Source organism: Purpureocillium takamizusanense, chromosome 2, assembly GCF_022605165.1.
Source record: "Purpureocillium takamizusanense chromosome 2, complete sequence".
In the NCBI taxonomy this organism is placed as follows: Eukaryota; Fungi; Ascomycota; class Sordariomycetes; order Hypocreales; family Ophiocordycipitaceae; genus Purpureocillium; species Purpureocillium takamizusanense.
The window spans coordinates 4349711-4369650 of record NC_063069.1 but is presented as its reverse complement, the minus strand read 5'-3'; the positions used below and the strand labels follow the sequence as shown (position 1 = coordinate 4369650).

The 19940-nt window shown below is 54.4% G+C and overlaps 7 protein-coding genes across 7 annotated transcripts; 3 read left to right on the top strand and 4 right to left on the bottom strand.

Annotated features, from left to right (window-relative positions):
• Positions 1-381: 381 nt before the first annotated feature.
• JDV02_003104 (uncharacterized protein) lies at positions 382-806 on the bottom strand (the record flags this gene model as incomplete). The annotated part of the gene is made up of 2 exons (XM_047984197.1): positions 382-471; positions 543-806. 2 exons carry the CDS (start codon positions 804-806, stop codon positions 382-384), a joined length of 354 nt encoding a protein of 117 aa, XP_047840171.1.
• A 1749-nt stretch (positions 807-2555) lies between these two features.
• On the bottom strand, positions 2556-5000 carry JDV02_003103 (uncharacterized protein; the record flags this gene model as incomplete). The annotated part of the gene is made up of 1 exon (XM_047984196.1): positions 2556-5000. One exon carries the CDS (start codon positions 4998-5000, stop codon positions 2556-2558), a length of 2445 nt encoding a protein of 814 aa, XP_047840170.1.
• Positions 5001-7021: 2021 nt separating this feature from the next.
• Positions 7022-7480, top strand: JDV02_003102 (uncharacterized protein; the record flags this gene model as incomplete). Its single annotated transcript, XM_047984195.1, has 1 exon — positions 7022-7480. The coding sequence occupies one exon, from the start codon at positions 7022-7024 to the stop codon at positions 7478-7480; it is 459 nt and encodes a 152-aa protein (XP_047840169.1).
• A 436-nt stretch (positions 7481-7916) lies between these two features.
• JDV02_003101 (uncharacterized protein) lies at positions 7917-8201 on the bottom strand (the record flags this gene model as incomplete). Its single annotated transcript, XM_047984194.1, has 2 exons — positions 7917-8093; positions 8190-8201. 2 exons carry the CDS (start codon positions 8199-8201, stop codon positions 7917-7919), a joined length of 189 nt encoding a protein of 62 aa, XP_047840168.1.
• A 5876-nt stretch (positions 8202-14077) lies between these two features.
• Positions 14078-15833, bottom strand: JDV02_003100 (Non-specific serine/threonine protein kinase; the record flags this gene model as incomplete). The annotated part of the gene is made up of 3 exons (XM_047984193.1): positions 14078-14153; positions 14299-14912; positions 14964-15833. 3 exons carry the CDS (start codon positions 15831-15833, stop codon positions 14078-14080), a joined length of 1560 nt encoding a protein of 519 aa, XP_047840167.1.
• Positions 15834-16219: 386 nt separating this feature from the next.
• On the top strand, positions 16220-17689 carry JDV02_003099 (uncharacterized protein; the record flags this gene model as incomplete). The annotated part of the gene is made up of 3 exons (XM_047984192.1): positions 16220-16401; positions 16460-17606; positions 17669-17689. 3 exons carry the CDS (start codon positions 16220-16222, stop codon positions 17687-17689), a joined length of 1350 nt encoding a protein of 449 aa, XP_047840166.1.
• Positions 17690-18313: 624 nt separating this feature from the next.
• On the top strand, positions 18314-18667 carry JDV02_003098 (uncharacterized protein; the record flags this gene model as incomplete). The annotated part of the gene is made up of 1 exon (XM_047984191.1): positions 18314-18667. One exon carries the CDS (start codon positions 18314-18316, stop codon positions 18665-18667), a length of 354 nt encoding a protein of 117 aa, XP_047840165.1.
• Between the last annotated feature and the right edge of the window lie 1273 nt (positions 18668-19940).

Below are 19940 nucleotides of genomic sequence, written 5' to 3'. Positions count from 1 at the left end.
CCCACGCCAGACGGCGCGCGATGAGCCTCTCAAGGGCCTTGCCTAGGCAGGACAGCAATGAAATTTGCCGCCAGGCACGCAGTATCGACAAGTTTCGTCGGCCTGGCTTTGCTACCATAACCACTTCGGCCTCCCTAAATGGCTGGGAATGGTGACCAAGTCGGAGACATCCCTCGTAGCGATGGACATGTTCGCCGATGATATGCCAGGCCACTCTGAGCATCTTGACAGTGATGTTGTCAGAGCCGGGAGATGTGTTTCCCGTGCGGATGGTGGCATCCTGTGCTTCGGCTAGCGATACCCCTTGAGAGAAGGGGATTGGTCTTGTCGACGTGATCGGGGTCCACGGGTCGGGTATGTCGTTGTCTGTGGTCCGCCTTTCTAGTATGGCTTGTCGGAGGGTATTCGCTTTATCGAGCTACGTTTCGTACACTTCGCCATCGACCTCGAGTGGTGGTGGTTGAAAGGCACCTGGAGACGTTAGCCACCGAACAGCTGTCGATGAAATTCCGCCAGTACGGCTGTTTAGCATGACGAACAACCTTCTGAAACTCCTTCTTGGCAAACTGAACCTGTCGATTGAACTCCAGAGGGTAGGCTCTCCTGGTTGCGCGATACTCAACTGCGGCGACCCAGCATTCCTCGGTCCACCACGGCGCGCTGCGGGTCTTCTTTCGCACAGGGCGGCCGACGACTTTCGCCGCTGCCTGGAGGAGCCGCCCGAGGACAGATGCCAGAACACCAAGCTCGTGGGTGGACGTCGTCGCAGCTGGGATGTCAGCTGACCCATACCGGACTAGTTCCATGAATCACTCTATCTCGTCTCCCGTCGTGACGCTGACCTTTCCAGGCGCCATGGGCGCCACGCCTATCTCGGGCAGTGGCACACTGAGCGTGAAATGATCAGAACTGGTGGCCAGATGATCTTCCACCACAGCCTCTGACAAGGGTATGTTTGAGAAAGGCAAGGTCTATAGTATTCCCATGTGGGTTCTGGGCACGGTGGCCGGATTGAGCAGACGTAGGCTGTTTTCGAAAGCCCAGTGAGCGATATCGTCGCGCGGCCGTCGAGCCGACCTATCTGCCAGCTACAGTGTTTAACTTTGAAGTCACCAGACACTAGACACGGACTGGGGAGGTTCCAGGCTAGAAGTACGTCGAGAGCCTCGTCGAGGCCAGGTTGTCGGTAGCAGTTGACTATCGTTATGTTGTTGTTGGTGAACTAGAGAATATTACGAGTTGCTGCGGGCCGCCGTTGATCAGCCGGTAGGCCGGGACGGCGCCGGACGTAGGTCATGATTCTCGGACGGGTGCTATTGTTTGTCTAGCTGACGACCGAAGAAAACGTAATGTAGGCGGAATGCGTCTTGGTGAGGCAGCGCCCCTCTTTGGCTTTCGTACAGGGTTGTAGTATGACGGCGTCGTACTGTTCGGCGTCGGCGAGGGCGAGAGCGCAGTCGTGAACCGGTGGGATCTTGCCTACATTGGCTTGGAAGACGCGAATGATCTTCCTTCCGGTATGGCTGCTGTAGTGTCTTGTCATAGCGATGGTGTGGATGGGCCGGCGCGGTTGAAGCGCTTTCTCTTCAACGGCGACCTGGGCGTTTCGTTGTCGCTATCGGGCTGGGGGGTCATCATCACCCTGATGCACGGCGGAGACATGGTCACGGCCGGGCTGAGGGCGGAGTGAACACTGTCGCATTGTGGAGTGAGTTCGCAGCGTTCTGATTCCCAGCCGTTACTTTGCTGGGACGGACTCGGCTATCGTTTGGCGCGGTTTCCCTGTTCGTGACGAGCGTTCAAGCCTGGATCTTGAGGCTGAACTTGCTCGGATACAGAAGTCGGCGCAATTGGCGATTGCGGGCCCGGTCGGTTACCTTGTTCGTTTTGCTCAGTCCATCGTGCTCGCTGGGCGAATAGTTGCTCTCCCATTTTTCGCACGCGGCTCCTTTCTTCTTGTGTCAGCCGGCGATATACGCCATGGGGCCGAATGGGTTGTGCAGGGCAGCCGTGGAGTCCGCGGTATGGGCCTAGGCAATTCGCGCACTGCTTAGGAGCGGTGCAGTTTAAGTCTTGGTGGTCTGACTTTCCGCATCGTTTGCAAGACGGTCGGCGGTCGCGACTATGTCGGGCGTGAAAGCCCCAGCATTTGTCGTATTGGTTAGGCACGGTGGGTTTATCGATGTATCGGGCGAGTCTTCTGGAGCCGAAGAGCCGCCAGGTCTCTTGGTGGGTGCGAGGAAAGACACGAGGAGTGTCTTACTTGGGAGGTCGTTCGAATCATGACGATTCAGGCGGATACTGACGGCCGACAGGCCAGTTTGGCAGCCAATCTCGCCTCTGACGGCTTCGTCGTAGTCGGCTTCGTTGCCTTGCAGACCGGTGAGCCTGCGAGGGCAATTGGCGACGACGTAGGTGTACCATTTCCGGCTGGTCTCAACAGTTCTGGCGCCGAGGTCCGGTGCCCATTCTGTCTGGTGCTGGACGATGAGGTCTCTAGTAGTTGTAGTCTGGAATACGCTGTTGCTCCCACCGGGAATGGTGGCATACCTTTCCTAGCAAACCCCCATCTCTAGGAATACTGTTCTCGCCATTAGAGTATCCTCCGCGAAGCCGCGAATCCTCGTGCCTTGCCGCTTGCGTGCTTTGTCCTTCTCTGAACCAGTAGTATTGCCCCAGTCCAGCCGTCTCTTGTTAGGCACAACAGGCGCAAGCGGGCGCCTTGGCTGTTCAACCAATTTAGCACGCTCAAAATCGATCATCATCACGCTGTTCGTCTCTCTGTTGACCAGCATGTTGGCGCTTCGTACGTCTCTATGCACCACGCCTTCCCTATGAATGGCCCGCAGGGATGCTAGCGCATTAGCCTCAAGAGTTGTTTTCGGGCTGCCTGAGGCGCCGACGGCCTCGTCAACTGTGTCCCCCCCCATTGAAAGACACGTCATGTGCACGATGTACACCCGATGGTCGTAGTAGTAGGTCCGCTTGAGCGGTCGAAGGTCAACGGACCCGAGAAAAACGGGCACGTTGATGCCCTGAACCCGCTCTAGACGCTTGTAGACGGATGCTTCATGTTCGAGATCTCGGATGAAGGCTTGCACTGTGCCCTTGCACACAAACGTGTAGCCGTACAATAACAGAGTCACCTTGAAAAGCACTCCCCGAGCACCGTGCTTCCCTAGCTTTGTAATCCCGTCGTCCAGCGTATGTTGCAGCTGGTCACTCAGTAGCCTCAGCCATGTATCATGGCTGATCGGATGTGGTGTGCCCGCACATGCTCGGCGTCCTCCATGGTATTCCGCATTGGGGCAGCGAGGATCGAGGGCACCTCCCCGAACCAGCCCAAGGAGGCACGCTTGGGTGCAGTACTGCCGTTCCACTTCCTCGTTGGTTCCCCGGCCCGTCCGGTGTGCTAGGATCCGTTCGCTTCGTCGGGGTACATTTGCATCGCTTCGTCTTTGTCGTTCGCGTCGCTCGGACGGGCTCGGTGTATCCGGAGGGTGATGTCCAGACCCATCGTCCGATGACTCTGACTGGTCCCGTCTTGTCGCAATCTTCTTGTGTTCACCACCCCTTCTGCCTCGACGGCGTCTCCTTCCTCGGTCTGTAACCGGCGACCGGTCAAAGTCCTCATATGTCGTAGGTGCCCAGCTGGACGCGCTGTCCGATGCCACTCGTTCGTTCTCGGGAATCGACCGCAGTGTCGTTTCGAAATCCTCTGCCCACCTGCACAGGGCCCCCATCGCTCGATCGCGCTCATCCTGGCCGTGTTGGACACGCTGGCCTGGCCTACCTAATGCCATCAAGCTAAATGCGAGATACTGTCCCACCGCGGAGCTAGATTGCTCATGCTCTGGGTGAGCCAGCACCTCCGGCCCGGGCTCGGCAAGGTGGTAATACAGCGTCCCAGGATTTGCCCAGTCGACCTTCAGGAAGACAGTTGCCTCACCGGTTGTCAGCAGCCCGTATTCGAGTCCGCCTTCGATCATGTAATGATATGTCTGGGTGAGGGCTGAAGCCGTCAGTCTCTCGGCGTGATACTCAAAACGGCCGTCCGCATCTGCAGACGTCGGGATTGTCTTCCGATTGACGACATCCTTGTAGATATTCATCGGCCGTAGTCCGGCGCGAAGGTGCGGAGCCGTGAGCTTGTGGGGCGCTTTATACTCGGATACAAAAATCATCGTCCGCTGGTCGGCCGATGATCCATTGCCCGATCGATATATGCAAATTTGGTCGGGCCGCAGCTGATGAAGGTTTCGCCGATGGTCCGGTGTCTGCGGCGGCGTTGACGCATTTTCCCTGGAAATGACCTCGTCTGCAATGTCGCTGATGGCATGGGGGTGGTTCTCGAAGACGATGCCGTTTCCCATGTCGAATGCGTCGCGTACGTCGTCAATTTGTCTGAGTTGATCCATGATGACTCTGACAGGGTCTTCGACACTGTTATGCATGAAGTACTCGAGCGTCTTCTCATCGGCTATCGACCGCTGCGCCACCCGCCTTCCAAGACCGGCCAGAAAGTTTTGGCTCTCGAAGACTCGGTGGTTAAGGGGCATGTACCCATAGAGAGTATCGAAAACGCCCCTTTGCAGTTCCAAGAAGTCAGGCCACGGCTCTAGGCTAGTCGGCAATAGCTTGTCTCGAGGGCTCGTGACCGAACCCTTTGACGTAAGCCTGGGGTCTTTTTCCACTGTGAACTGGCAAAAGACATGATGATGACAAGCAGCGATGTACTCGTCGAATGTGGTCGGTCGCGTCTGTACCTCGGCTTCTTCGGCACGTCGTTGCTCCTTCTCAGCACGATATCGCTCTTTTTGACGCTCCCGTTCTGCTTCTTCGGCGCGTCGCTGCTCCTTCTCGGCACGATCCTGCTCCCTGTGGCGCTCCCGTTCGGCTTCCTCGGCGCGCTGTTGCTCCTTCTCGGCGCGTTGCTGCTCTCTCTCGGCACGTCCTTCCGCTTCACGAAGCCGCCTCTCTAGCTCCTCGATCCTGTTCATGCCTTGTGTGCGGCAAGGAGATCGGCAGGATGATGCTGAACGGGGGTTCTAATGTTGACGATTTGATGTTGACACGACAAAACGGTTTGGGCTAAATGCCCGTAGCGCTACTTGTTCTTTGGCGACGTACTCGCTTATGGGCACCCAGTAGCCCCGCTTTGCAAGGTACACAGAAGTCGCCCAGCCTCCCTTGAGTCCAAATTGGCGAACTTTAGCCGGTCGCGAGCTGGACGGCATACGCCGCCCCGAGCTCTGGCAGAGGCGAGAGTGATGGTGGCGGCCTGCAGTGGCACTTACCTCAGCAGGCCTCAGGCCATTTGTGGAGCGCACTATACCTATCGGTAAGTCACATGCACTCCTCGAACAGATGGAGTAGTCCAAGTAACGTGACCTTTTCCAAAAGCGGTTAGTCTCCTCTTGTACATGGCCTGAGCCCTGCTGAGGTACAGTGGCACGTACAGGCCAGCACGTGCCGAAGCTAGTCTGCCGGCGACCCTCCCTGTTCGCGACGACCCTCCTGCGCGTAGGATAACACACGCTAACCCCTTAACATTTCGTGCTTCTTCTACGAAGTGGTGAGTCTGAGCGGCTGATGCGTGCGAACTATACGACCTCGGGGGGGAACCGCGGCGTACTGTGGAGGCGTTTTCTATATGAGCAAAAGTCGTAACAAACGTATGGAGAGGCAACCAACTTGGCATTTGTCTTGCTTTTGCCGGCGCCATGTCCGTCGCCATGGCTAAAAATTTCGGTCGGGCGGGGTTCCATCCTGTGCCACCGACTGGCAGTATGCTATGCGTGAAGCCAACTCATGCAGCTCGTCTTGTTGCTCGTTAAATGACGAGTCATCATCTCGGCTTATGTACCGTCGTTGGCTTGGCAAGCAGCCCGACATGCAGCTCGTCACACGGCTCGTTCGATGCCAGCCAATCATGGAGCCCAACACGATACCGCTTGTGCAGCGGCCCGAGGCACCAGTGTCATCAAGGGAACTGCATTGCTTATTTATTGAACCTACTTCCCCTACCAATTCTCTTCATCAAGGTTCCGCCCACATCTTCGTTGGAGTCGGCTTTTCCATGCACCTATCAATGGAGCTATGTCTTCGAAGCATAAAGATCTTTACGCGACTCTGGGCCTACCTGAGGGTGCAGGCATCGCAGACGTGAAGAAGCAGTACAAGAAGCTCGGTTAGCGCCCCTATGTCTCGATGTGGCCGATCTTTATTATGCTGACACTGTGCCTAGCCCTCCAATACCATCCAGACAAAAACCCTGGCTTCAAATCTCGATTTCAAGAGATCCAAGCTGCCTTCGACATCCTTGGGGAATCCGGATCAAAAGAGAAATACGATGCGATCCGTAACGACGGATTCCTCGATGGCGCGTACCTCTGCCCTGTGTGCGACGACTGCCCAGCTAGACTAGGTCTTGACAAGATATGGGCGCACATAGGCGAGATTCATCGTGGCAAGAAGTGCGTCGGCTGTTGCACCACGAGCGACACGAAAACATACAAAAGCCTTCGTGCGCATTTGTGGAAGAGGCATCATTGGGTACTTTGCAAGCTTTGTGATACTAAAGTATCACAAGATTCCTTGGAGCGGCACTTATGGGACACGCACCGCGTGGAAACCTGCGAGAGATGCGACTCATCGGAAGCACTCTTTTTCCCGCATCTTTACGATGATCACAATTTGATTGTCTGCCCTGCCTGCGACAGAGCAATTGGCAACGCGTGGATGACCGATCATCTTACTGCCATACACGGATACTTGCCCTGCCGAGATTGTGTCTTCGATGCATTCGAGGAGGGGCATTTGAACAGACATCACGCCATGGAATCGTGCCCAGTCTGTACGAAGCGTTTTCAACGGGAATCCATTGGCTCGCATCTTGCCTCCCGGCACGGATGGACCAGATGTGCAGACTGCGACGTCCACCAGTCAGCCCATCAGATGGCAGAGCATAGAAGTGGCCATACATACACCAAGTGTCCGGATTGCGAGGAAGAGCTGACGGATGAAAGGTACGACAGCCATCTTCGCGATAAGCACGGAAGAAAGAACTGCCCCTTCTGCGAGGAAAGCCCTCTTTCTCAAGCAGAACTCAGGAACCATATACAGCAGAAGCATCCAGCAACTGCTAATTGCCCCGAATGCGGGGGGTCGCAGACTAAAGATGGTTTGCTATTTCATCTTGAGCAAGTGCATTCTTGGATACGATGCGGGTTCTGCACAGATGTCTTCCCCAAACTTAAAGAAATGGAGGACCACAGACAGATCGCTCACGATACCAAGGCTTGCCCGGAATGCCCCGCTGTTGTTTCAGCAACAGGGCTGGCACATCACCTCGTACAGCACCACCATTATTCAACTTGCCCCCCTTCGCACGAAGAACCTTCATGTACCACAGGAGATGGCGAACATATCTCTCAGTCCGATGAAGACTTTGCGAGCAACTGCCTCCCCAATGGAATAGAGCAGGCAGCCGCCAGAAAGACACGACGGTACGACAGGGGTCGCTGCTCAGAATGCGGTGGGGACTTTAAGTTTCTGAAAGATCATCAGAGAAAGCAACACGGACACCGCAGAGTTAGAGTTCTGCGAGAACGAAGAGTCCAGTGTGTGAAGGGCAATGGCACCACGCATTCCGTTAGCAATATCCGCCGCTGTACGGATTGTCAGAGAGAAAGGCAATCAAAGCGGAGCCGCGATAGTCAAAGAATAGATACTGCGCCGCTTCCCAATATATAATTGGTAAAACAGGAAGCTTCAACCTTCAAAATCTTAGTTCGAGTCCAAGTACTCTTGAGCCAAAGGGGGATGACGAGCTAAATAACGAGCAAGATAAGTGAGTGCGGTTTCGAAACAGCTGCGTAAAAACCCACGATTCATGTCGACTCTCTAAAACCGCACTAGTATTGCTCGTCGTTCAGCTCGTCACTCAGCTCGTCATTCAGCTCGTCACTCAGCTCGTCATTCAGCTCGTCACTCAGCTCGTCATTCAGCTCGTCACTCAGCTCGTCATTCAGCTCGTCACTCAGCTCGTCACTCAGCTCGTCATTCAGCTCGTCATTCAGCTCGTCATTCAGCTGATAAAGTCAGATTGCCTCGTTAGGAAATCGTCAGACAGTTGACTACAATCAGCTCGTCAGACAGCTTGTTAGACAGCTCGTGAGGTCGCTCACTATGACGCTCATCCCCAGAGCTCAGATATGGTCATTTCAGTCGTTATTGGGACGGGAGATTACGAGATTCCATGTTCCATTAATGGCGCATTCGAGGCTTCGATCACGGAAACTTCCGCAGTTGCAGGTGTAACGTACTGGCATTTCCATCGCGGCCGACTTTACTTCCTGTATGCAGGCTGCGTCCTAATTATACGGTTGCAGATCTACTCGATAGTAGATTGCCCGAACCACTCGGCCCTCCTTAAGAAAACCCCGAATAATACCCCGGCATCTCTACGCGAGGTATTTGACAAATGTTCCCTCCCTTATACTTTTATGTCCACGATGCGATATATCTCCTACAGCCGAAATCAATCATAGCACACGGATGAGAGCGTCGACTTACAGGTCACGACTTTCCACTTCTTTGCGCCGATCCAAGGAAACCTCATCTGAACGAGCTGCCTAACGAGCTGCCTGACGAGCTGTCCTACGAGCTGTGCAACGAGCCAATCCCGTAGTGCCGGACCAGCTGCGATACGAACTGCGGGACGAACGGTGCAATGAGCTTATCCTATATTGTTATTTAGCGGGATATATAACTAGACAATGAGGAAAATAAAGCAACGCCTTGAGTTATGTGTCTGTAGCTACCGATCACTTAACTCTCGTGAGCACCTGCTACACGGAATTATGCCGTTGGTTCCTCAAGCTTAGTATAGACAGTATTGGCTCGTCCTGGAGCTCAAGCCGTGTAAGACTCTATCTTACGAGAACGCCGCCCCGAAGCAGCGGTCCAGTTATAACTTCTGTGTCAGACAATTGTCTCCACAGGGATCACAGTTGGCATCGTATTGATTGATGAGAATTATCTTGAGAGCAAGAGCTCCATGAGAAGCTGCGCGGGAACCGTGCAGCTCTTATACGCAAAGGAAATCCATGCCAGTTTAGGCAGTCGCGGCTGCCTGCTAGGCAGCTGCAGCCACTGTAGGCAGGCTTAACATGCGACATTCTGTCAATAGAGTAAAGGTTCAGCAGGCACTACAGCTCGATGGAAGAGGCGAAACATAAAAGCCGTGGTGGAGGTTCGTCACGCAGCTCGTTACGCAGCTAGTGCAGCACCACATGATTGGCTCGTCACGCAGCTCGTAACGTAGCTAGTCCAGCACTACAGCATTGGCTCGTCGGACAGCTCGTCAGGCGGCTCGTCGGACAGCTCGTCAGGCAGCTCGTCAGACAGCTCGTCGGACAGCTCGTCGGACAGCTCGTCAGGCAGCTAGCCTAGCACCGCAGGATTGGATCGTCACGCAGCTCGTAACGTAGCTAGTCTAACACTATAGGATTGGCTCGTTGCCCAGCTCGTCGCACGGCTCGTCGGAAAGCTCGTCAGGCGGCTCGTCAGGCAGCTCCTGCAGTAATTCGACGACTAGAGAACATAAATTGAAAGCAAAAGTAAAACAAGCGCTTCGCATGAGAATAAGCTATCACTATTCTCCTTGGCATCACGTAAACCTGAGTGCGGTCTGGAATACGGGCTGCAAAAAGGGGCCCGTTCCGTCCAGGTGAGCGGGTTGATCGACCTGGCTGGCGCGCACGCTTCGGACATAGGGCCGGCGGGAAGCGTGCGAGGCGAAGGGCATGGACAAGAACCTACAAAGCATTTGATTCGCGTGGATGGGCAGTGGAATTAACATTAAGGTCGACAAGGTAGCTCTATTAGGTAGAGACAGTGCCCTTTGTAAGGCGTTATGCGCGAATGCTGATAGGGTCGTTATAACTCTTATCAGATAAACCCGTGCATCCTGCTCGGCGTCACTTCTAATCCTAGGATTTGAAGTGTCGCGAGATGCATCGCGCACCCTATTGAAGGTAACCTCGCGCGCAAAAACTCGATCGTGCGGTCTATTAAGGCCACGACCTCATTTGACTAATTTTCTCCAGACCTAAGGGTTGAATTCTACGCTGGAGTCGGACGGAGGAACTTATAAACCGACACTCACTAGACAGTTTAGAAGTTTTTTTGAGCAGACGCATGACTCTTACTTACAGGTGAAGATACTCCATTCGTTGTAGTGTTGACAAGTTCTGAAGATGGTTAATGATAAAGGGGACTGGTCGTCCCTAGAGACGTAGGTCGGCTGTTTGTTGTGGTGCGGACGCAGGGGCGGCAGCAGAGGGAGTGGCGTGGCCTCCGGGACCTCGGAGAGAACTGCGACCGGGGGCGACGCCGCTGTACGTCGGCGCCGTTATGGGCGGCAGTATAGAGAGAGACTGACGCCAGAAGTCGAGGAAGCTGGTGGCGAATAACTCCGCAAAGCTATGCTTAATTCCAGACGTGAATTACTTTGCGGCCTGGTCGAAAGACTCGCAGAATGCTTGGAAAACTACTAGTTTGGCGTCATACGCATCCGTTTGCTTTTGGGTGACCCCTGTTGGCCGCCTCGACGATGGAGACGGGTTCCATAATGGGTTTTACGAGGGCCTATACGGCGCGGATTCAGGCCGTGCCCCTTCCGCAGCAGCATTGAAGAGTCAGAGTGAAGGCGAGGATGGCCTCCGGAGCGGTCGAAGCGCAAATTTGCCGATTGAGTTCTGCATTAGTCGCAACGGGTATGTTAACGACGGGTCTATCTTGAGGATCAAAACCGCTTCGGCGGGTCGTAGATATGACGATGTGAAAGCGGAGGGGCGCCGGACTTACCTAGCCGACTCCGTTAGAGTTTGAGATGAATTTGGAACATCTCGTTAGTGCCGCTGGAGCGGCTGTAAGCACGAGTGGTAGGTATGGTGCCGGCGGTGACGGACGTTGAGGGAATAAAGGAGGCGGTGCGGAGGAGAACGACTCTATGTCGGTGATAGAGGCGCCGCGGAGACCGAAGAGCGTAGAGGCTAGGGCCGGGAGGGGAGGGGAGGAGGCGCCGCCGGGCGGCGGCGTCTCGCTAAGTGTGGAGTTCTCATTACTGGTAGCCGGTCGACTCGCACGGGTTAAGGTATAGCACTATTGCGTCAAGGTGCGGCTCGAGTAGCTAGATGGCGGCCTCTAGTTATATATGCCTTGACTGTACCGCCCCCTTATCATCGTCTCTGCTATCATCGCTGCCCCTGCGGTGAGGTAGGGTGGTGAAGCACGCATAACGTCTTGAGGTACACTGTCGCGGACGGGCCGGACGCGCATGCATAGCGTGGCAGCGTTGTACCAGGTCGTCGGCAACTTTTTGTCGGCGAGGTTGGTTGGGTGCACGACGCCGCAGAGGGCATCGTCGACGGACGAGGGCATTTCGCCCTGGAAGGAGAATAGCAGATCTGACAACTAAACCATGAACCACGCGCAATAGTGCGTAAACACGACAATCACCTCGAACGGCACGAGCGCCAAGACACTGATACCACTGATATTCCCATTATTGCCGACCTTGCTGCTGCTGCTCCTATAGACGTGCATATAGCGCTGCGCCTCGTGTCTTGCCATCGTCACGCCAGTCGACAGTACTGAGAATGGGATGCTGACCCAGAGAAGCGGCACCAATTCGTTCGCGGTCGAAGGGCGGATCAACTCAGCTCGGATGAGTTAGATCTCATCGGCCTTAGCCTCATCCCACTAGCACTCGGCAAGGAACTAGGTAGGGCACCGACTCAATGCAGACAAATCTGAACCCAATATTAGGTAGGGTCTGCCTGCTCCAATAACTGCTCAAAAGAATGATTGGGAGGCGCTAAGTATGAGCCATCGGCGTAACTCCGCTCAGTGAACTGGGAATACGGGTCGAAGTCTGGTGAGCGCAGCACCTCAGCAGACATAAGACTTTCGATCGGATCTGCACTTAGGCCATAATACGTGCAGAGACGTCGAGCATCCTCATATGAGATATAGGTTCCCTGCAGATAGGGTTGATGCACAGATTTATCCATTGGGGTGTCGGGATTTGTTTTGAAGAATCGGGAAAGATGGTCTCTTCGTAGGCCACAGGATGTGAGGAGGTGTGTCGCATTAATCTTACGCTCAGATGGCTTATACGCGACAATACGGTCCCCAATTTTTAGTCCCCAAAAGTCGGGCGATTCCTCCAAAATGTCGACCAAAGTCTTCGTTTGTTTGAAACGTTTGCGGACACGAAGATAATTATCCCGTCGATTCGGTAAAGGAAGCTGGGCGTAGGAAAGCAGGGGCATTAGCTCATCATCAAGGTTCGTAGCCTGGCATGCAAACACGCCATCACGAAATGGCACCCAGAACTGAGCGCGGCCCCGAATTGTTAGCCTAGTGCGATCCTTCAGCTGGTCCTTTATAGCCGACCTCTGCGCCGGGGTCAGGTCAGCTGCTAGCAAGATTTGGCCAACGTTGAGTTGAAAGTCCGATGCGCGCATGGACACTCTCTTTTCTCTTATAATCATATAGACGCCCTCTGCATCGAAGCGAAGGTCACTAGTATTGGGATCTGGGGGCGGTGAGGAGTTTGACTCTGATGCTGGCAAATGATGCGTTCGTTTGCGCCGAGTAATTGTCGGCTCGTAGGACAATTCTGCCAACTTGGAGCCCCCCTGCGAGTACTGGCCGCAAGAAGCATGTTGAGCTTGCACAGAATGGTACTCGGGGCTGGTGTCTCTCAATGACGGGTCGCAATGAGTGGGATCACAAAGCAGGGCCGCTGCACCAGCATCGTTGCCAAGGTCGTAATAGCCATTTTCCACGCCGTCAACTCCCGGATTGTACGATGCTGTTGATTCGGAGGGTATCTCTGCTAGTAGGGTCGGCAACGCAGAAGCCATAAGACGTTCAATTGGGCCTACACTCAAGCCAAAATAGTCGCAGAAGTGTCGAGCATCCTTGTATGAGATGTAGGTCCCCTGAAAACGTTTATGGCACGCAGATGTATCCTTTACGATGTCGGGGCGCGCTCTAAAAAATGCCTTCAGTTTCCCTTTTGATATGCCGCTCGACATCAAGAGGTGTGTTGCGTTGATCATTCGTTCAGATGGCTTGTACGCGACAATTCCATTTCCGAATCTCAGACCGGAAAAGGCTGATGAATCCCTCAGGGCTGAACTCAAGGTGGGTTTGACATTATGGAGAAGATAATTATCTGCCCGGTCCGGTATATAAAGATTGGCAAGGAGAGAGCCAAACGAGAGTAAAGGCAATAGTTCAGTTTCCAGGTTCGCGGCTTGGCAGGCAAAGACGCCATCACGATATGGCACCCAAGACTGATTCCTTTCAGTGTCAAAAGCACAGCGTCTCTTTAGACCCTTCATAAACGTCGACCTCTGCGTGTCCGAGAGATTTGCTGCTGAAAAGACCTGGGTCACGTTGAGCCGGAAGTCCTGTGTTCGCATTGACACTGCCCGCTGCCGTATGACCATGTAGACGAGGCCGTCTCGATCAAAAAAGAGGTCGCGAATACTCAGATGTTTGGTGCTGGGTTCTGCAAAGGGCTGTGTAGAGGGCACAGTCGCTGTTGCTGGCAGAGCGTGCCTTGTGTGGCCTTCAGCAGTTGAAGGCATATGGGGGGTATGATGAACCCCTGAACGAAGGTCGTCAGACAGATTCTGCAACAGTGTTGCTACCTCAACCTCCTCCGGATCGAGAAAGGTTCGCTCGGCTTGTTCGCCGACGAGCTCCTGGGATCGCGGAGCTCGGCCTTGCCCACCATCATCTTGTGACTGACTTCGTGGGGCGAACCTGGTACAAGCGCCCCAACCGTGTTCCTGAGCAAGGCTGAACTTGCCTTCATCCGGTTGTTTATCACTCGAGCGTTCTCTAGCTGCGCGTTGACGATGGGTTCGCTTTCCGTGCCTGATCGATGATGACGACGACCCGGCTTCCGCTGTCGGTCTCTTTCTGCTAGACCTTGGCCTCGATGCATGAGACGCCGGGGACGGTGCGTCAGACCATACTGCCCTACCGGGCTCTACCGATGGAGAGTAACCTGTACACCCTCGAGCGTCGGCCGGTTCGCTGCCTTCCCCACTTGCGCGATAATGCCACTGTCGAATCGTAGCTTGCTCGTCGGCGTCGGCGTGGAAGTCATCGTATCCTGATGTTGTGTATTGAGAATCGCACCAAACAAGGGTCTGCTGCCCCGATCCACTACCGAGAGTTGTGGTACAACGGGGGCCCGCCACATCATACAGGAGCAGCAATCGGTCATAGCACTCCCTGGCTGAGCGTCGCTTTGCCGGCGATAGAACCACCATCGCATCGAGGAGGAATCCTTGCAGCTCATCCGGTCGTCTCGAAAGGTCCCTTGCAAGCTTGTTGGCGATTTTCTCGCACCAATCTGACTGGTAGTGAGATTTGTAGTGGGGCAGGGCGCTCATCATCTGATATACAACGACACCAAGGGACCAGACATCAACGGCGACGGTGTAAGTCATCTTCTCTCTTCCACCAGCATTGACGCGCTCCTGGATTTTATATATCTCTGGCGCAAGATATTTGTGGCTTCCACAAATCGTCAATAACTCGCCGTTATCCTTCGACAAGCCAAAGTCACCGAATTTGACTTCAATCAGGTCTGGACTCCGCAATTGAACGAGAATGTTGCCCGGCTGGATGTCACGGTGCGCAAGTGGTGGGTCTCTCGCGTGCAGATACTTCAACGCCGACAGACATTGAGATAGAACCGAGGCACATTCGACAATAGAGAAATCACCGTAACTCTCCAAGGTGCCTCCGGGGATGTATTCCAGGTACAATCGTGGATATACATCGAAGTCGGCGAACAAGAGTCGTACGATGTTCGGCTGCGATTTGTTAGAACATTGCGATGTGGAATACGCAGCGGATAGACAAACATGGGAGAGACCAGCCATAATGTTTGCTTCCTGCTTCCACCCCCTCTCCACATCCCGCCATGCGATCTTGTTGCTTTGTTTCAGTCGTATCGCTTTCGCGGTAGGTTCCTTCAGAGCGTACTCGCTCCCATCGCTGACGTTCCAGAAATGCGTCACAGTACCAAATGATCCCCTGCCAAGCTGTTTCCGCAGGTGAATATCCCGTCTGCTAGGCGTATGGGTGCCGGTGGGAAGTTCCGTGTCAGGCTGGTGTGGAAGGTCGAGATCACGGAAGAGATCTTCTGCGCTTGCCGTGCCTTGGCGGAACCGCTGGACATTGTGGAGGTATTCTGTCGAACTCACGTGATGGGGTACGGCAATAATTTGAAACCTTACCGTTTGGTGGACTGTAATTGTGATGCACGTCTTGTCCTCCGCGTTGGGATCGCCGCCGACGATCCATCGGAAGTCGCTTCGAGTGCCGTATCCTTGATCATCATAGGTCACCTCCGTTCCCATTAGGGAGCCCCAGTCTCTGACGATGAGTCGATTTGCGTCGTCGAACGTGAAGCTAAAGTGGTACCTGCTGAGACCTTTCAAATTGGGGAGGACAACATCGCTGTTGGGATCACATCCAAAAACAATCCCGTGCTTGGTTCGTGGTATGTCACTGAATTTTATATCGAGGCGGGGCCTGTTCAGGTGCGCCGGAACGCTGTTCTCTTCTGGTAGTTCTGTCGCGGCTCGACTGTGGCGACCATATTCGACGCAGTCCTCCTCCTTATAGTTCGTAGGCGCAATGTAGCGTGAACTCGCCTTCAGCGCGTACCAGGCCCGCCGCTGGTCGTGGGGGACGGCGTACACCCGAGCAATAAGGTCTGTGTTCTCCATAATGCAGTGTGTCGTTCAAAAGAGAAGCAAAAATGGGGAGTGGCATTGATAGTGTAGCAGTGTAGCAGCTTTTCCCAGCCTTTTATCATCATTTCCCAGTCTTGATCAACCACTCTCCCGTGACCTCACATCCAATCAAGCCCAATCCCCCGCACCCACCCCAAACTGAGCGGCTGGACGGACATACCCGAGGGGCCGCTGCGGGTCTGGTGGCTGAAGCACCGTGCCGCCTGCGCTTGGAGTGTGTGGAACAAAGTGCGCCCGGCCCTGCCCCTCCCGCCACCAAGATGCGCCTGACTCTGATCCATTCGCAACCCAAACAACGCCTCATCCATCATCTACAAATCCCCAGCCCATGGTGTTCATTTCCAAGACTTGACGTCAGAATGGCAGGCGCAGGAGCGACTACTGAGACGCTTTCGGTGCACGAAATCGCCGCTTTGACCGACGCACAGCTCGCCCAGTTCATGCTAAAGCACCGCCGTCGCGATGGCGATTTTGACCTGCCCATCGACGGCTGGGACAAGCTTTCAACGCATGATCGGAAGCTACTGGCAGAAAGATTAAAGTATGCCACGTTTTTAGGCTCTGTTTGCACATAGCAACGTGTTGACTGACGTGCGCAGACTCCAAGAACAGATCTTGTCCCAGAGTCCCGCCACTCAGTCCCGCCCGCTTAATCTTGACCAACTTGACGCACGTCTACGTCAAGTTTCCTATAGCGACACCGTGCCGCAATTTCAGAAACGACGGCCAGGACGTGTAACGCCGCCGTATTCCAAAGAGGACGAGCGGCGTGACCAGGTAGACAACGAGACCGAGGCTTACAACGATCTTGTCGGCCACGGCGGCCGTCCACTGTACCCGATCAGCCTTCTAGAGCACGTTTCTCGAGACTTTAACAAATACCGCGAGATACTGCGGCCTTTTTGGAGCTACCCCCGTGACCATCAAACGCCCTGGCTAGTATTCCAGAGACAATTAAACAGGTGGCAGTCGTTCAGGAAATGGCAGATCGACAATCGAGGACTCGAAGACTACGATGGCGGCTTCCCTGCCTTCGTTGAGATGATGAAACGCCTTTATGCAAAGGACAAGAGTACTGGCGAGTTAGCTCAGCTTGAAGCCGATTCTTCATGGCTCAAGTCGGCATGGCTAGAAGAACGAAGAGCGCGCAGGTGGCAGCGCCGGTGGCAACGGGAGCGCGGCTGCGCCGACTTCTCCGACTACGTCAACGCAGTGAGGCGCCGACTCGCGCGACATGGGTTCACTCGACCGTTCCAGCTAAAGGAGGACCCTGAACAACAAGACGGATTGACAACATGGATTGAGTACCTTTGCTTCGAGTACTGGTGGCTCGATCGACACAAAGACTCTATCAAGCGGCTGGAGCCCGACCACGATAGACGCTGGCAGGAGTTAGTGGACCTCAAGGTTCCAAAACCTCATGAAACCAAGGAGTTTATCCGGACCACCCCGTCGTCAATAGAACGTGGGAGAGAACGGGACCAGGCCTGGGAGGCCAGGCAGGCGGCAGCAGCGGAGGCCAGACGGATCTATTCATTAACGCAGGAGGATCCCAAACGCATGAGTATTCCGAAGGAGAAGCGAATACGAATGATTCAAGTTGCCAATAAGACCTTAGTAGCGGCGCAGCAGCGGTACGAATCTACGAGGCGACGAGTTGAAATGGTCACGACTTTCATCAGAGCAACATTCGATTACGTGGACGCAAAGAAGGATGCGGCCTGCCACGCCGTCCTCGCGCGATGGGTCGCAGATCAAGTTCCTTTGATCGAAGCCGAGTTGATTCAATCTCGAACACCCGAAGCCAGATCTGGCGCGAGGAGCAATAAGAGGCGCCGAGCCCAAGATGACAACACATCAAATTTGCAGTCAAAGAAACGGAAGCTAGACCAAAGCGATCCCTTGCTTCCTTGCGATGGAGCTGCGGCCGTGAGACGCCGAACCGGCTCTAAGCATCCGGACCGGATCCGGAACGCTTCAACTCCGCCGGAAAGACCGTGCCGCAGCGCAAGAATCTCAGCACGCAACTCTCAGCTGAGCCTCGACCTAGGGAATGCACGGTCAAGATCACGAGTCAATTGTCGCCGACCCGCCGGCACCGCCTCCACTCCGAGACGCACCAGAGCTTCCACGGCAGCCTGGAAACGGGAGGTGGAGCGCGCCCGCGTCCAGGTTGGCAGAAGGACAAAGGGAGTTGGCGTCCGCGCCAGATGAAGTCCTAGAGCGCGAGTGGTCTGCGACCCGAAAGCATACCTTGATTGGCAGCTGCGCAGGACCACCGAGATGCTGCAACTCGGGAGCGTGGCCATATGTCGGCGGTCTGCCGGCGCACTCATCAGATCTAGGGTTTAGCAGTAAGGGCACAACACTGCGCGAAGGGTTGATTTGTCTGCTGACTATTATCCTCAATATCCGACAAAGTAACACGGTCAGATCTGCACAGGCGCAGCCAGATGGACTCCCATGGTGTTGCAGTCGAGGATGTTTTATTGCGTATGTACTTCTTGTATTTTATACAACTGGACCTCAAGCATGGTTGTATCACCGCGGAACATGTTCAAGAGTCCCTTGCCAGCTTCGCGTTGCTCCAGTTCCTCCAAGAAAGTCGCCAATTGCTCAGCGGTGGGAGATCCTTCTGCGACTTATTAGTCTCTGGCATCATTAGAGGGTCGTACACTCAAATACGCACTGTCGCCGAGACGTTGATGGATAACGAAGCCAAGTTTCTTGGAAGCGCGCACGAAATTTGCCCACCACACTCATTATCAACTCTGCCGGCCGCCATATTTGATATTGCTCCCCTTTAATTGATCCTCGTCGCCGTTTGGGGGAAATATAAGCAGAGTGCCGATGGCTTGGGTGCTGTTCTTGTGGCGGGAGTATGATATGAGAGGAAGACTGCGTCGACTTCTAGTTAGAGACAGGTCCTTTTCTATATCTAGATACTCCTGTGTTTGACTTTGCAAGCTGGCAGACCACGACATCCTTCACCTACAAGCTACAATGGCATATGTCGATGTGAGCAAGACACAGACCGTTACAAGACGTGGTAGACAGTCGATCTTATTGTTGACAGCTAGTCTCCTATCCTTCTCGTGCTTCAGGACATTCAGCCCTCATTCCGCTGGCCCACTGCAGCGTGTCCTCGATCATTCTAGGGAGCAAGGGCCACAGAAGATCGACAGCTTCATCCACTGACCAAGTAGGACTGATGCTCCTCACATCTTCGCCGTAGAAGACACGAAGGTCTGGTCGAACGCCATCCTTCTCAATTCCCATCAACAACTCTCGCAATTTGCTTTCGACGTGTAACTCGAACTCCTCCGGTTGTGCGCAGGCAAGCCTCGCCTCATAGTTATCCCAATCCTCATGACACTGCATACACCTCGCAACGTAAGAGCGCGCCTCAACGGTCTCGATAGGAGGCGGTGAAAATTGGTACTTCTTGTAGCAATCATCGGTTGGCGTCCCGTCCGGCTGCAAAAGCACGTTGCCTTCCATTATACGCTCCAAAGTATGAAAGCATGGGTTGGAAATATAAAGAACTCTGGTTGCCATGACCACCGATGCGCTTGGTCAGACGTAGCAATGCTGTTGGTCCGGAGGGCAGGGTTGGCGCTCCGCCTTTGTTGATGCGCGAAGAGAAACCGCGATGATGGCGAGGCAGCGATGCGGTGTGATCAAACAGAGATCACTCTTGCTGTGCTCAAAGGCACGTGCTGGAACCAAACGAGGGAGGCGCAACAACAAGGGCCGATGACGGATCCTCGTCCGCCTCCTGCGCTCGTAGATATACGTACACCAGGATCCATACAAGTCATACCGGTTATTCACGGATATAAGCATACTATGGTGACGCAAGCCGGGCTTGTCCAAATACACGAGCGCGACTCGCGGCATGCACGACGCGTTCCTTGGGCCAACGCATCCTATCTGCACACCATAGACCGCATTATGCAAGATGAAGAGCCGGCATTCCCAGCCGCCGTGGACAAGACGCTAGCCTGATGGCCGCTAATTACTTCAACTATAACGGATGCTAGCCATGATAGACCATGACCCAGTGAGGGTCAATTCAGG